The following is a 14,593-nucleotide window of genomic DNA, read 5'->3' on the forward strand; positions in this document are numbered from 1 at the left end:
ATTGTCTGAGGATCCTCCACTGTCTGATTCACTGTCTGAGGACTCTGCTGTTCTTCTTGGTTGGTCATCAACCTCTGATATGTCTCCCTTGACAGAAGAATCAAAGGTTTCGTCATGATGAATGATGTCTGACTGTAATGGCGAAAGGTATGCTTGATAGGCTCTTATGCAAACCGGAAGAACAGAATGATGTGCGAGTATCAACTCACGTTTGTCACGTCGACTTACTGTCGAGCACGCAAAGAATCGAATGCACTTCTTGTGACGTGACAGTCGAATTTTATCCTCATCTGATAAGTGTTTATTCCCTCTCAGAATGTTGAATATCAGAGTAATAACACCCATAAACTGTTCACGTGATAAGTGCGTCAGCAAAGCTTTTCTTAGCTTGCTATTAGCTTGTTCCAGCATCAGTAGAAAAGTCAAATGTTTTTCTAGTAGTTCGTTCATAATGTTGTTTTATGTTGGTTCTCTCGTCCTCAAATGAACAGGTGCATGTTTGGCAATGGTGTTTTATTGCATCCAAAACAAAGAGATGCTTTCTACCCTTCCTTGTTGACCTTGGGTTCGCACACCATGTGGATATAGCTACAGTGAGGGGACAGTCTGAAATGTTCCGTCATCGGATCATCTCCGGGTATCCATCGATGTACACAAAGCTTGCATTTGAAACAGTAGACTCGGCTTGTTCTGTGTATCTAAATCCAGCCTGGGCCATTGATTTTGGAGACTGCTTCATCTGAAGTGGCCTTTTAGCGAAGGATTTCAGTCTGTCGCTAAACCTTTCTCCGTACACATCAGTACTGCGTTCTTTTTATACACAGTTTAAAACTGTATAACCATCAAACCTCCCACATTCATCCATGGTGTTCGAGCCTTTGTTCTGTTCGGTTAGAGAGTTAAAAGTGAAATGACGAAAACGCAAAGACCTTCCGTTTTTTCTTAGTTCACACACACACACAAACACACACACAAACACACACACAAACACACACACACACACACACACACACACACACACACACACACACACACTTTTTCACTGTGGTAAGTACACTATGCACATGTCACCAGGATATATCCCCATACGCAAACGTCCATATTCTTCTTTAGAACCAGTTCTCAATTCTTTGTCGTTAAAAAAAAACATGACTTAATAAAGATGTCGTTTTCTTTCACTGGGGTACACTCGAGCACTTTAGACGTCTTCGAAGGCGCGTGGATGTTGTCAGTCCGACGTATCTTCTTGGTTGTGACGCACCTAGCCCCTGCCTTACGTTTTAAAGCCTTTTCTCTTTTACCTTGTGCTTCTGCTATCTCTATTTCACTTTTGGATTCAGATGTCATTTGCAGAGTGACCTCAGTTTGGGGATCTGGCTTTTCTTGTTGTTGTTGTGTTGCTGATCGATGAACTGGGATCACCGTCCTTTGTACCTTCCTATTTACCAGTCTGGAGGATGATCTTGTCGTGTGTTTGTCAAAGTAATGTTTAAACTTAGTGTAGTCAGGGAAATACAGTGGGCGCGAGGAATCCATGTTTACTCCACAAAAGGATAACGTCTTAAGTGAAATGTGGCGTAGGTCTCTTCCGTCAAGAATGACGGTGTGGATGTACACCCCGACTTTAAATACAGCTCAATATTGTCAGGTTCAATTTGACACGAATAGTAAATTCACTACCAAACGTATAGGTAGGCCCCTGTCTCAGATCGATGCGTCTCAATAAGGTCAGTTGAGTTTCCCCTACCAACGAGCTGTCACATAAGTTACATAACACATCCACATAGGAGTCACCACTGGTGATTTTTTCGGATCCAGCTTTCCAAAATTTAGCTCGAGTAAAGACACCACCCAGAATCCATCAAAGAACAACCTTTGATTTAATTTGACTCGAAAATGATAGGGTGAATTCTCAGGAAAGGAGGTTGTTTTGGAGTCTGTACTTTTGAGAAAAATGTACTTTTCCATCAGAGGGCGTTCAGTTCACTCTCTTCTACGTAGGAATCAAAGGAACTGGGCCACCCTAGCCAGCGCACTAGAGCATAGGTCTTGCCTTTCACCTTTTTTCTTTTCAGAATTTTCCAGACTTGCCACAGCATATTACCCTCTTTCTCGACCTTCTGTAGTTGCTTCGTGTAAAAGCTACCTATCACGGGTTCATCGTGGAAATCTGTCAACTAGTACTGAGCAAACGTTTGCTTCTTGTAACGTCGGGCCACTTTAAACAGCTCTTCCGTCCACTTGAGATCGAGTTCCTTGCTGAAAGGTTTCCTGAGGTATGAGATGTGAACCAGGTCGTCCACTTTAAATAAGTATTTCTTGATGTTGGTTTTGACTTTTCTCAGAGGTTCCAGATAGAGGTTATTCCTTACTTTCACTTCATTGGTTTTATCGACGTGTGCCAGAGAGAGACGAGGCAGAGACGAATGAAGGGTGTGATTATAATTGAATACTAAATCCGCCAGAATGTCCAGATAACGTTTGGTGTTATTGTGTGTCATATATCTGGTGATCAGTGATTTGAGTGTTCTGTTAAAACGTTCCACGTAATTACTTTTGATGTTTTCGTTTGCGAGCTATGGAGAGTTTTTTCTTTTGTTTTTGTAAAAACGTCTTGAATGCACCCTTTAATTTGCTTCCACTATCTACTCTCACTTTCTTGTGACGTCGCTGCTCAAGGATTTGTTTGAAAGCTTTTAAGACAGTTTCTGGTTTCTTATTGTCTAACGGAAGGGCGAATGCAAAGCGACTCAATATGTCGATGGCTACCAGCAAGTATCTCACACCATCGTTCCACTTCGTAAACCTAGACAGATCAGCCAAATCCACGTAAAACATTTCGTTGATTGAATTCACTCTGACTTTCATTCGTTTGAAACGGTATCTGACAGGTTTGCGTAAACTGTAAGCATCTTGATTATTGACAAACCGTTTGACACTGCTCGCAGGAACTTTCAATTGACCTTTTAACACCTTTTTGAGTTTACTCGGACGCCAAAATGCGTCTGGATTTCTGGGGGTGAAATAATAATCTTCCAGTACTTTGTCAGAAGTTATCTCTCGAGAGCTCATCGTGTAATCATAGAACTATAATGGATGGTGTTTCGTTTTATATCATTGTCTATGTGTGTCTGTTCGCAGGTACCAGCCAAAGTTCGCAGGTTTCACTGCATCACATAATCACATGGTGATGCAGACTTTCCTCCTGCAGTAAACCCTGGCACAATAATATAACTGACAAAATTGTTGAAAACAGCATTAAACCCTAACTCATTCACTCACTATGTGTGTCTGAAGATGAAATACAAAACAAAAAACAAATTTTCAACATTGATTTTTTTTTTCAATCATAATTAAATAAATAAAACAAAAAAACCAAAAAAAAACCACTCATTCAATTAGTCCCAAGAAAACATCTCAAACATTCAGCTGTCAATAGTTTTTGTTGTTGTTTATTTAAAATTTACATTCACATTCTTTTGTCTAACTTTAACATTTCCTCAACGCGTTCTTTCAATCCCTCCTTCCATTGAGACGTTTTAAATTGAGAGTCAAGATAGTCCTTGCAAGGATACAGGAGCAAGTTACAGTTACTCACATCTTGAAAACTCGGGTCTTCTAACAATAGTTTTATCCAATGTTCGTGCACCTCTCCATCGTCTACGTCGGATAATACCATGTTAAAGTATTTCTCCACGAGTCATTGTTCAGACATGTCGCAGGTGTGGCCCCGTTCACCTTCCGCATCGAACATGCACCCGAAACATAGTTCACGAGACAGTCGTTTAATCATCTTGGTGAGTTGAAGACAGTAGCATAAAGTCAACAAGTTTCATCTTCTCCACCATGGCGACGTCGTCCGCAGAGAGTGCCCAGCGAGATTTTTAAATAATCACTCGCTTAATGACGTTGAAATCGTCTTGAAACTTGCGCCTTGCATTTTTCACGCATTCGTCACGATTTTGAAACCATTCGTAAGATTGGTGAATGACTGCCTGATTTAGGGTGTGGCATTTTCACAACCGCTTCCAGGAGTAAAGAGTAGATTTGTCTTTTCTCACCACTCTGTTAAAGAGATAGTATGAAGAGGTTAAGAAATTGACAATATTATGTTATAGCTCAGTAGCACGAGAGCAGCAGCATTCCATTAAGATATTCTTGGTTCGCTGATTATCTTGCAAGCATCAATTTCTCAATAGTACTTATCATAAAGCTTTACCTATTGTAGTGATTTCTAAATAAAAAATAATTGAGTGAACCAAGAAAAATATGCACAAACCTTGCCGACATGGTACCCCGTTTTTTGACTAACACAACTTCTGTCTCTGAGGGTAGTCGATGAAATGAGTGATTTTGTGCATGTCACTATTTTAGTATTTGAAATTCATTAGTTGATAGGAGTTTATCACGTGTTAAAAAAATAACAACCCACCTATGATGATTGGATGTGGGTATGTAAATATTTGAATTCAAAGTATCTTATTGGTTGATACTAAGTGTATGTGTGTAAGTGTAATTTGATCTATTGGTTACATTCTGTCCAAACTATCTCATGATGAATATATAAACATTCTGTTTTTCTTCTTTCATGATAACATCAACAAAGGAAAAGACATACACGCATGAAAATACAAATAGAGTTTATTTTATAATTATATCATGAATCAATTTCTTGGATTATTACCATGAGAATTTGAACTATAAATATTAGTGACACTTGTGTATTGGATTACAATAGTTGATAAAGAAAAATGGGTTTATTTTAGTGCGACATCACTGTCTTCTCCAAGAGGATTAAAGCAATCAGAGTTTTGTCCCTTCCTCATGCGCTAATCAGAATGATGTCTCTTGATGCAGAAACAGTAGTATGAGGTCAAATGTGAAAAATTCATCGTCACATTCTTAAAGTCTCTCATTTTCTCTCTCAGCTTCTGTCCTACTCGTTCTTTTCTACTTGAAGTATAGAAATAGAATATATAATATAATATGACAATCTTTGTAGATCCACACACTGCTGCTTTATGAAATGGTGTGTCACCTGTATTATTCTGTATATTCACATTAGCTCGAGCCTTCAGTAACACATTAATACACTTTGTAGATCAACCCGATGTTGTTGCTTCTGCTGCGGCTGTTGTATGAAGTGGTTTGTCACTTGTATTATTCTGTACATTCACTTTAGCTCCATGCTTCAGTAGTATATCAACACATTTTGTAGTTCCACCCCATGCTACTGCTTCAGCTGCTGCTCAATAAAAACAGGGTGTGTCCCCTGTATAATTCTGTACATTTAAATCAGCTCCAGCCTTCAGTAACAATTTAAGACACTTTGTAGATCCATTCCATAATGCTGCTGCTTCATGAAGTGGTGTGTCACCTGTATTATTCTGTACATTCACTTCAGCTCCAGCCTTCAGTAACACATCAATACAACCTGTAGATCCACCCGATGCTGTTGCTACTGCTGCGGCTGTTGTATGAAGTAGTGTGTCACTTGTATTATTCTGTACATTCACTTTCGCTCCATGCTTCAGTATCATATCAACACACTTTGTAGTTCCACCCCATGCTGCTGCTGCAGCGGCTGCTCAAATAAAAAGGGTGTGTCCCCTGTATTATTCTGTACATTTAAATCAGCTCCAGCCTTCAGTAACAATTTAAGACACCTTCTAGATCCATTCCATAGTGCTGCTACTTTATGGAGTGGTGTGTCCCCTTTATTATTCTGTGCATTCACTTTAGCTCCAGCCTTCAGTAACACATCAACACACTCTGGAGATCCACCCCATGATGCTGCTTTTACGGCGGATGCTGCTGCTGTATGAAGTGGCGTGTCACCTGTATTATTCTGTAAATTCACTTTAGCTCCATGCTTCAGTAATACATCAACACACTCTGCAGATCCATCCCATTCTGCTACTGCTTTATGAAGTGGTGTGTCACCTATATTATTCTGTACGTTCACGTGAGCTCCAGCCTTCAGTAACACGTCAACATACTCTATAGATTTATCAAACATTGCTGATACAGCTGCTGCTGCTGCTGCTTCATGCAGTGGTGTGTCACCTGTATTATTATGTACATTAACTTTAGCTCCAGCCTTCAGTAACACATCAATACAACCTGTAGATCCACCCCGAGCTGCTCTAGATGCTGTATGAAGTGGTGTGTTACCTCTATTGTTCTGTACATTCACTTGAGCTCCAGCCTTCAATAACACGTCAATACACTCTGTAGATCCACCCCGAGCTACTGCTGTTGCTGTATGAAGTGGCGTGTCACCTGTATTGTTCTGTACATTGACATTAGCTCCAGCCTTCAGTAACGTATCCACACACTCTGTATATCCCCGTCCTGCTGCTTTAAGAAGTGGTGTGTCACCTTTATTGTTCTGTACATTCACATGAGCTCCAGCCTTCAGTAACACATCAACACTCTCTGCAGTCCATACCTTGCTGCTGCTTGAAGTGGTGTGTCCCCTTTATTGTTCTGTACATTCACTTTAGCTCCAGCCTTCAGTAACACATCAATACAATTTGTATATCCATTCCATGCTACTTCATGAAGTGGTGTGTTACCTGCATTATTCTGTGCATTGACTTTAGCTCCAGCCTTCAGTAACACGTCAATACACTCTGTAGATCCACCCCGAGATGCTGCTGTTACGGCGGATGCTGCTGCTTTATGAAGTGGTGTGTCACCTGTATTATTCTGTGCATTGACTTTAGCTCCAGCCTTCAGTAACACGTCAATACACTCTGTAGATCCACCCCGAGATGCTGCTGTTACGGCGGATGCTGCTGCTTTATGAAGTGGTGTGTCACCTGTATTATTCTGTGCATTGACTTTAGCTCCAGCCTTCAGTAACACTTCCACACACTCTGTATATCCATCCCATGCTGCTGTATGAAGTGATGTGTCACCTGTATCGTTCTGTACATTCACATTTGCTCCTTTCTCCAACAAAAACAAGACAACATTAGGGTTTCTTCCACATGCACTGTGAAGAGGAGTATCGCCATCAGATGAAATCATGTCAACTGTTGCACCCTCCTCAAACAACATCTTGATGATACGCAAGTTTGTCAACCCACAAGCAATGCACACAGCATCATCGTCAACCTGTGCTCCTCTGTCTAAAAAAAACCGCGTCTTATGCGTGTTCTGGCTCTTCAATGCACAACCAAGACCTCTCTGTTTATCTATATCACATCCTTTTTGCAGCATCAATTCCACCACCCCAACATGACCATTTTCTATGGCAAGGTATAGAGGGGGTTGGTGATGTCGTCGTCGGTAAACTGGTGAATGATGCCCATTAACATCCACGCCCATGTTGATTGCATGTTCCACAGCTAATACAAGACCATTTGCGCAAAGGTATTGAAAGACTGTTTTATCCAGACAGTCTCTTGCATTCAGGTCAGGGTGAAGGGCCAGAATCTGATAAACAAACACACTGTCTTTGGTTTCTGCTGCCAACATAAGTGGTGTTTTCTCCTCCCAACCATATCTAGCATCTATCTCAAGCTGATGGTGTTCACTAATATAGGTCAGTACACTACAAGCAGCATTCATGCACACCCCAAGTAAAATGTCTCTCAGTTCACTCTGGCTGAATGTTCTGTTTTCGTTCTTCATAATAAATTTGATGAGATGATGTGACTTGCTGCTAGAAATTAATTCAAAAAATGACTGTTTTGAAGAGTTATCAGCTAGTTTGAGAATATCAGAAACAGACATGTGACACTGTGTCTTCAGGCAGTCCATTAGCAAGTCTATAAACTCTGGATTACAACATGCCTGGTGCGATAAGACATGCAACAAATTGCTCCTTGAAATTTCAGTCGCAAATCTTCTTGCTAGATGTTTAGCATAGTTCCATGAGATGTTTGCAACAAGACCTGTCTCACCAGGCACGTTTTCCCCAGGTCCTGTGGAGGCTTTAAGACGAAGTCGCTGATGGATGAATGACAAACTACAAAAATCGATGACAAACTTTGATTGCTTTGTACTGAGAATTAAAGCGACACTGTCATACACAGAGGGATGGTCAAACATGTATGTGTCATCTTCCTTCTTGAGGTAAGATCCAGCCAAATCATCAGCAGCTGTTATGTATTTGTATCCATGGGCATCCTCCTCCTCCAACTCTTGTCCAATAATCTTTCCATCCCTTTTAATCATAGCCTTGAACAGGGAAACCTTTACCTCATCTTTAAGAAATTTATTCAGGGTCTGTTTGAGGAATGCTAGAGGCGCTTGAAAAAAGTCATCTGCTAGAAGCTGAGTCAGATCCTTTTCATATGTTGTGACAAACATTTTACACACGTGGGGAAAGCCGTGTGGACAGTCAGATTGACATATCCGAGACACGGTTGACTGATCAAAGTCTATGTTTTTTGTTTTGGCATGAACATGCCATATCTCCTTTCGTTCATTAGAGTCTCTCTGTGAGGAAACTTCCACCACATACTGGGGACTAGATATGTAATCTGCCACCCTTCCCAAGTCTGCCAGTGAGGATTTCAGCACATAGTCACGGCCTACGAGGATAATGATCGTTTTGCCTTTGTTTGGTGCTGTTCTCTTCAGAATTGTTTGCTCATCCTTTGTTCTCTCTTTTTTACTTTTAGTGGACTTATCCATAGAGTCCTTTTCAGTGGTCTTGTCTGTATCCTTCATATCCACAAAAGGTCGTAGACTTGGTCTCCACTTAGCCCATTCTGCTACATCAAATTCTAAATCACCGAATATGTCATCTAACATAATGACAGGGTTTGTGCTGGCCGTTATGACCTCATTGAACTCTTCTGGTGACACCACCTGATATACTTGTCTCCCCTGAATGTGCTGATCGTTGAGGGCCATGTAGGCTATTGTAGACTTCCCCTCTCCTGGCCTTCCTTTAATTGTCACCCATGTTGCTCCTCTGTCCAGCTTCTCCGTCACTTTCTGGAGGGCTTCTGTCTCCACCATGTCTTTAGTCATTGACTGAATCCTAGATTCCGTTCTTTCTGTGAAAGCAAGGCACATTTGATGTATCTATAAACTATATAATAATATCTGTAAAAGTATACAGTCTGCCATATTTTAATTTGACCTCAATTAAAGGAATAAAGTGTGGCCATTTTCAATCACATGCAGTTTGACTCTGAGATCCCTGATGTTGAAATGTGACAGTGAGTGAGTGAGTTAACATTTCAACAATATTTCATCCATATTGTGACTACAATGTTTACAAACATTATATGAAATAAAATCCTGTCAACAAGGACTGTAAAAAAATCATATCACAATACTAAATAAATCCTGTGAATGTTGAATATTATCGATATACAAACAATAATTTGCACGAAACCTCTTAAATCGAATGTGCCACCTTCAATTTTTTAAAATTGAAACACTGCTTTTTTACAGCATTTCTCGATTTTTCAATATACCTCTGCAAATTATGGTTCTGAACCAGTGGGCAGACAGTTTAAGTTACGTTTGAATAGTGCTCGCTCTGCTTGTGGATCATAACACAGTTTCATATGAACGAAGCAGCCAGAATACCAAAGTATAGAATTAAAGTGACAAAACCATTTCGATAATGATAAGAAACAGTCTACTGTGTGATTATGTCTGTATATCACAATCACCTGTTTATGAATCACTATAAAATAGTGATGATATCAGGTGCTTGCAAGTAGGTGAGGGTATATATCCTACTCGACATTAGAGGGAATTTTTAACCATCGAAAGTTGAAGTCATCCCCCATACAGTTTTGTTGACAGTTTTGTGTCACTCCAAATCTTCACTCATAGATCTGAATGCGAAAAACAGTCCAGGTGGTCTTTCTTTATAGTTCAGGTGGCTAAATCAGTGAAAGGGTCATTGTCTGATATCCCATCACCAATATACCAATATACCTGAGGTAAACGTCTTGGCCACATAACCTAGTTTTCACTTTGCCAATTCGAGCAGAAATTCTGATTCACTTATTTTTGTTGATTTTTTTATTTGTTGAATTTGTTGATTGCCATAGATTTTGTATCAATTTCTACTGGGTATGCTGAATCTCTAGACACAAATACGCCCTAACAACTTACCAACTTACGTTTGATCTGAGTGATTTAGAGGACAAAATCATATGGACACACTGCAATTTGTATGTGGTCCTGAAGGGATGTAACATAATGTGAAATGTAACAGAGAGCAAGAAATAATACTTCAGTGGCTTTCATTACAAAACTCGATGTAAATTATAGTCATGAACACGTAAACTCTGCGCTCGAGGTGACAGTTCGAACGAATATGAAGATTATTATAGTCAGCACTTACTACAAACCGCCTCCAGCTGAGCGGTCCTTGTGAGAACAAGTACAACACATAACTTACTCCTGATCTTCCGTGCAGCAGTCAGTGGCTTCTCCTCTTCCTCTGGGTTGGTCTGAGGTGTACCAACGTTCTGCGTTCCGCCAATGTTCAGATTCCTGGCGCCCTGGACTGTCACATCTCCAAACTGCTGCCGCACTTGGATAAGGTTGTACTGGGCGACTGTAACAGAAACCATATAACTTAAGCTTTCAGGGTTGTTTTCCATATTTGAACTTAGATGTCTCTCGTGATACTGAAAACTGACAACTGTCATGGACAGACATCGAACTGCTACGGCATATAAGTTGCTTTATCATATAATGGGTAGGTTTCACTGCAGGATAAAGCAAACGGATAAAAACGATATCCGTTGGGGTCATATGCAGATAGAGATGCAAATATCAAAGGTCAGGTAGGGACTATTTTCAGTGTTTATAAACAAACATGGCGTCGCCCTTGTCATTCGGCAATCGAGTCAGAATTTACCATCGGGAATCAGGATAAACTACAGGGATAATTGCTATCATTATCAAAAGATCAGTCTAATATACTGAAAATCAGTGTCTAACTGTAACGTAGCTAAGGCATCTTTTGGCAACTTTCGAGATATAAATTTCCAAACAACTTTGCGAGGGCACTAGCCCTAGCCAAGCAGGATCAGTAGCCAAATCTGTGCTTGTAGACCTCTGCGGCTTGAAACCTTTTCCATAAACTAAAATAGTTGGATTTGGCCGAACTATGTTTGGATTGTTACCTTGTTTCGTTTTGTCGCTGTGTGTACATCTGAGTGTACTTCTTGGCTCGCTAAATACAATGTTTATTCCTAATACAGAATATTTACCATCCTCAAACACATCTCTATATATTTTCGTAAATGGTGACTTTCCTTCTTTCGGTTGTTCTCAAAAGTAGCAAACCTGCAATTGAGCAGAGCTAGACCTTGTATAGTGGTTGTAAAGGGTTAATGCCATCCCTGTAAAATAATTAAGGAAATACTGTCATAGCCTATTGGCTTAAAAAAGCAAAGTCATTTGAAAACACCATGTTGAAGGTATTAGATATTTGAACAATTAGTCATGTCCATGTTTATCTGCACTCACCTACAGGAGAATCACCAGTCACTGGTACCACAGGTAGCCCGGACGACTGTATCTCTGATAAAACAGATCCTGGTATTCTGGGTAGAAGAGATGATGCGGACGCTGGTGTCAGGGCTGCTGTTGTCGGGTCCTGTAGACTGGTTGTGTTAGGAACTACACAAGATGTAGTTGAGGACAGTTGTGCCTGGCTTGTTTTCTGATCAACATCACCAACTGAAGTTGGTTGGAGTTGTGTCCCCTGCTGTGGTGTTGACGCTATTTTTCCCTGTGGTTGTTGACAACATCCCACAATGTGTTGTGCTAGTGTCGTGGTATCTACGAAGGAACAAGCATGTCACAGTTGGATCTCAAGCTATTTGAAAAATAGTAAAACATATTTAGACTCATTTAACAAAATCTGGTTTTGCAGCTGTAGCTCAATACCAAACCCCCAATAGGTTTATTATCACCACCGTAACCGTGGTGACAAACAGTTATAGCGAGTTAAACATTTGAATAAAGGATTGTGCAAGGATCCACACGATTTGGTCGAAACTAATATGCACACTATTGTAAGTACTTGAAAATGTTAATGCAGTAGTAAATACAGTGAACAGGTTGTGATACAGTGAGTGGTGGAGTATGGTTTTACATCACTTTTAGCAATATTCCAGCAATATCAAGGCGGGGGACACCGGAAATGGGCTTCACACACTGCACCCATGTCGGGAATCGAACCTGGGTCTCCGGCATGACGAGCAAACGCTTTAACCACTAGGCTTCCCGACCGCCCATCGTTGTGATACAAAGTGTAGTAACGGGACTTATCTGGCAGATACACCTTACTATGGTTGTTCTTCAGGTGCGATTGGTGATGTGTTTCTCTTTGGAAAACACATGTTAATTTCAGTAATTGAGTAGGATTTCAAAATACAAGTATCTATCTTATTAATTGAAAAATATTTTCCTGCCCATATGCTTCAATTCCTCAGCTAGCAACTTACTGTCTTTAACAGCCACTGACATAGTGGGATTTTAAAACAGCATCCTCAACAAGCAAAGTGAAATTGCTTCATACAAACCTTTCTCTGCAAGTTGGTATGACTCTTGTTGAACAGTCTGGAGTTTGACCGCTACACTACCTGCTCCAAGCTGTGACAAGTCTTCTATTCCTTCCCCATCTTCCTCATCTGTGATGTCATCAAACAAGCATTCGTCAGCACTCTCTTCATCAACATCTTTTTTGTCTGCACCCTCTGCAGTACAGTGTGCTCCTTCAGTTGTTCCTTGAGGGTTGTCCGTGGGAATATCTGCAAGCTCCATGTTTTCCCCGTCTGATGACGTGTCCCCATAGTTGTGCTTCCTCCTGCACTTTGCTTGTGTACATCCTCCACACTCTGTGTGACTATCATCAACATCTGCATCCTCCGTAGTACAGCCTGCTCCTTCAGTTGTTCCTTGAGGGTTGTCCGTGGGAATATCTGCAAGCTCCATGTTTTCCCCGTCTGATGACGTGTCCCCATAGTTGTGCTTCCTCCTGCACTTTGCTTGTGTACATCCTCCACACTCTGTGTCACTAGCATCCATCTGGCCTTGATCGTTCTGATTCAGGCTTTGAACATACTTCACTGTTTCTTGTTTTTCATCAGTGTCTCCAATCTAAGTCGGCATCTAACTAATCATCATCAACCTACAAGACAAAAGTCCTAACGTGTACAGTGTCTGCCTGAAGGACAGCCTTACTATACATTTGGTATCAGTGTATCAAGTATGAGAATTCTCTGCCACAGCACTGTAGCTCACCTGTATAGTTTGTCAAATCGGTGTCAGCTCTCAGTATAACAGCACTGCAAAAATTACACATATACAGTTATAACGGTTTGGTTTTTTTCTTCAAAAGTCATATTCCACTGTCATGAAGACAAAAACCAGTATTTTCATGGCCCTGGGATGACAGCACGAGTTTCGTCCAAAGTTACTGCCCTTGAAAGTTGTCTCCCTTGGTTCATCAAGCCTGTGTGAAACCAAAACTAAACAAAATGAGGAAACAACCTTTCAACTTGGGATACTGACTACTTGATGTTATACAACTTTTATATCACAAAAAAATACCACCATGCTGTCTGTAATGGTTTTGTTTGACTATCGTACCACAAACTTGTGACAAAGCGGGTCAGTGATGTTTGCCATGATTGTCACTCTGTTGTATACATGAATCTGTGTGCTTTCCCACTCGTGCTCAACAAAAATCGTTTTTATATGGTTTTCAAACTTTACTCTATGAATCTCTATATCGCCAAAACAAACCGGAAGATACGCTTTGACTTCACTCGATGAGTACATCGAAAAGGATGAATAGTCTCTATATCGCCAAAACAAACCAGAAGATTGGCCCCATGGCAAAAGAACCAAATGTCATCACAGTTTTAATAAATAATAATAAAGTAGCTATAAATATCCATGTTTGGCTTAACTCTTTCAACACCGTAGGCCGGTTATCCAGCCAGGAACCATCGAGTCCCCAGACACTGTAGGCCAGTTATCCGGCCAAGCCGTAGTCACGTCAAAATAGTATATATTTTTATGGACCTACGTGTAATATTATTCCTTTATTAAATCTATCACATTTCACAATGTCTGAAATACATATTCCATTTTTATTTATCATTTTTTATCGATAAATTAAAAAATGATTCACTATTTCCCGCGATGTTACTGAAAATAACATTCTCGGACACACATTTCGACAACGGGTCCATATCGAACATGTCAATGAGGAAAATAAAGACGTTTTAAACAAATCTTTAAATATATTATACCAAGTAATAAATAAAATCAACAAATATATATCTAAAAGTAATCAAACTTATATCTAAGTTTTTATTTCCATCTTTTCGTGCGATCGCGTGTAATGTAAGTCAAATGACAACTCGGCTTTCGTCGCCTTGAATTCTCGGCATGGACACGATGTTTAATGCAAAAATATATGCATGAAAAATCTTTGTCACAGCTCGTAACCTAGCACAACACATTCACGAAGTTCCATATTTTTAATATATATCGTGATTTCCTGCTCAAAACGTTCAGAATAACACGAATTAACAAAAATCTTTCGCCAACTTCTGTAATTTCTTGAACACGAGCTTGGTAT

General features: G+C 40.2%; 2 protein-coding genes across 2 annotated transcripts; both read right to left on the reverse strand.

The window, feature by feature from the left end:
- Window positions 1-5,404: 5,404 nt before the first annotated feature.
- Window positions 5,405-6,409, reverse strand: LOC125381564 (26S proteasome non-ATPase regulatory subunit 10-like). Its single transcript, XM_048398608.1, has one exon. The coding sequence runs from the start codon at window positions 6,017-6,019 to the stop codon at window positions 5,537-5,539; it is 483 nt and encodes a 160-aa protein (XP_048254565.1). The 5' UTR covers window positions 6,020-6,409; the 3' UTR covers window positions 5,405-5,536.
- Window positions 6,301-13,241, reverse strand: LOC125371713. The gene is made up of 4 exons (XM_048398597.1): window positions 12,525-13,241; window positions 11,464-11,778; window positions 10,385-10,543; window positions 6,301-9,017 (listed from the first exon to the last, which is right to left on the reverse strand). Exons 1-4 carry the CDS (start codon window positions 13,027-13,029, stop codon window positions 6,418-6,420), a joined length of 3,579 nt encoding a protein of 1,192 aa, XP_048254554.1. The 5' UTR covers window positions 13,030-13,241; the 3' UTR covers window positions 6,301-6,417.
- Window positions 13,242-14,593: the final 1,352 nt, after the last annotated feature.

The sequence above is a fragment of the Haliotis rufescens genome, unplaced genomic scaffold, assembly GCF_023055435.1.
Source record: "Haliotis rufescens isolate VD_foot unplaced genomic scaffold, xgHalRufe1.0.p SCAF_18, whole genome shotgun sequence".
In the NCBI taxonomy this organism is placed as follows: Eukaryota; Metazoa; Mollusca; class Gastropoda; order Lepetellida; family Haliotidae; genus Haliotis; species Haliotis rufescens.

Bases quoted from the DNA above. Each gene is read 5' to 3' on its own strand.
- LOC125381564 (XM_048398608.1), bottom strand. From the start codon at position 6,019: ATGTTTGATAAATCTATAGAGTATGTTGACGTGTTACTGAAGGCTGGA.
- LOC125371713 (XM_048398597.1), bottom strand. From the start codon at position 13,029: ATGGATGCTAGTGACACAGAGTGTGGAGGATGTACACAAGCAAAGTGC. The intron at 10,544-11,463 runs GTGAGTGCAGAT...TTTCTGTTACAG, and splicing joins GACTGGTGATTCTCCTGTAG to TCGCCCAGTACAACCTTATC. The intron at 9,018-10,384 runs GTAAGTTATGTG...TTGCTTTCACAG, and splicing joins TGCTGCACGGAAGATCAGGA to AAAGAACGGAATCTAGGATT.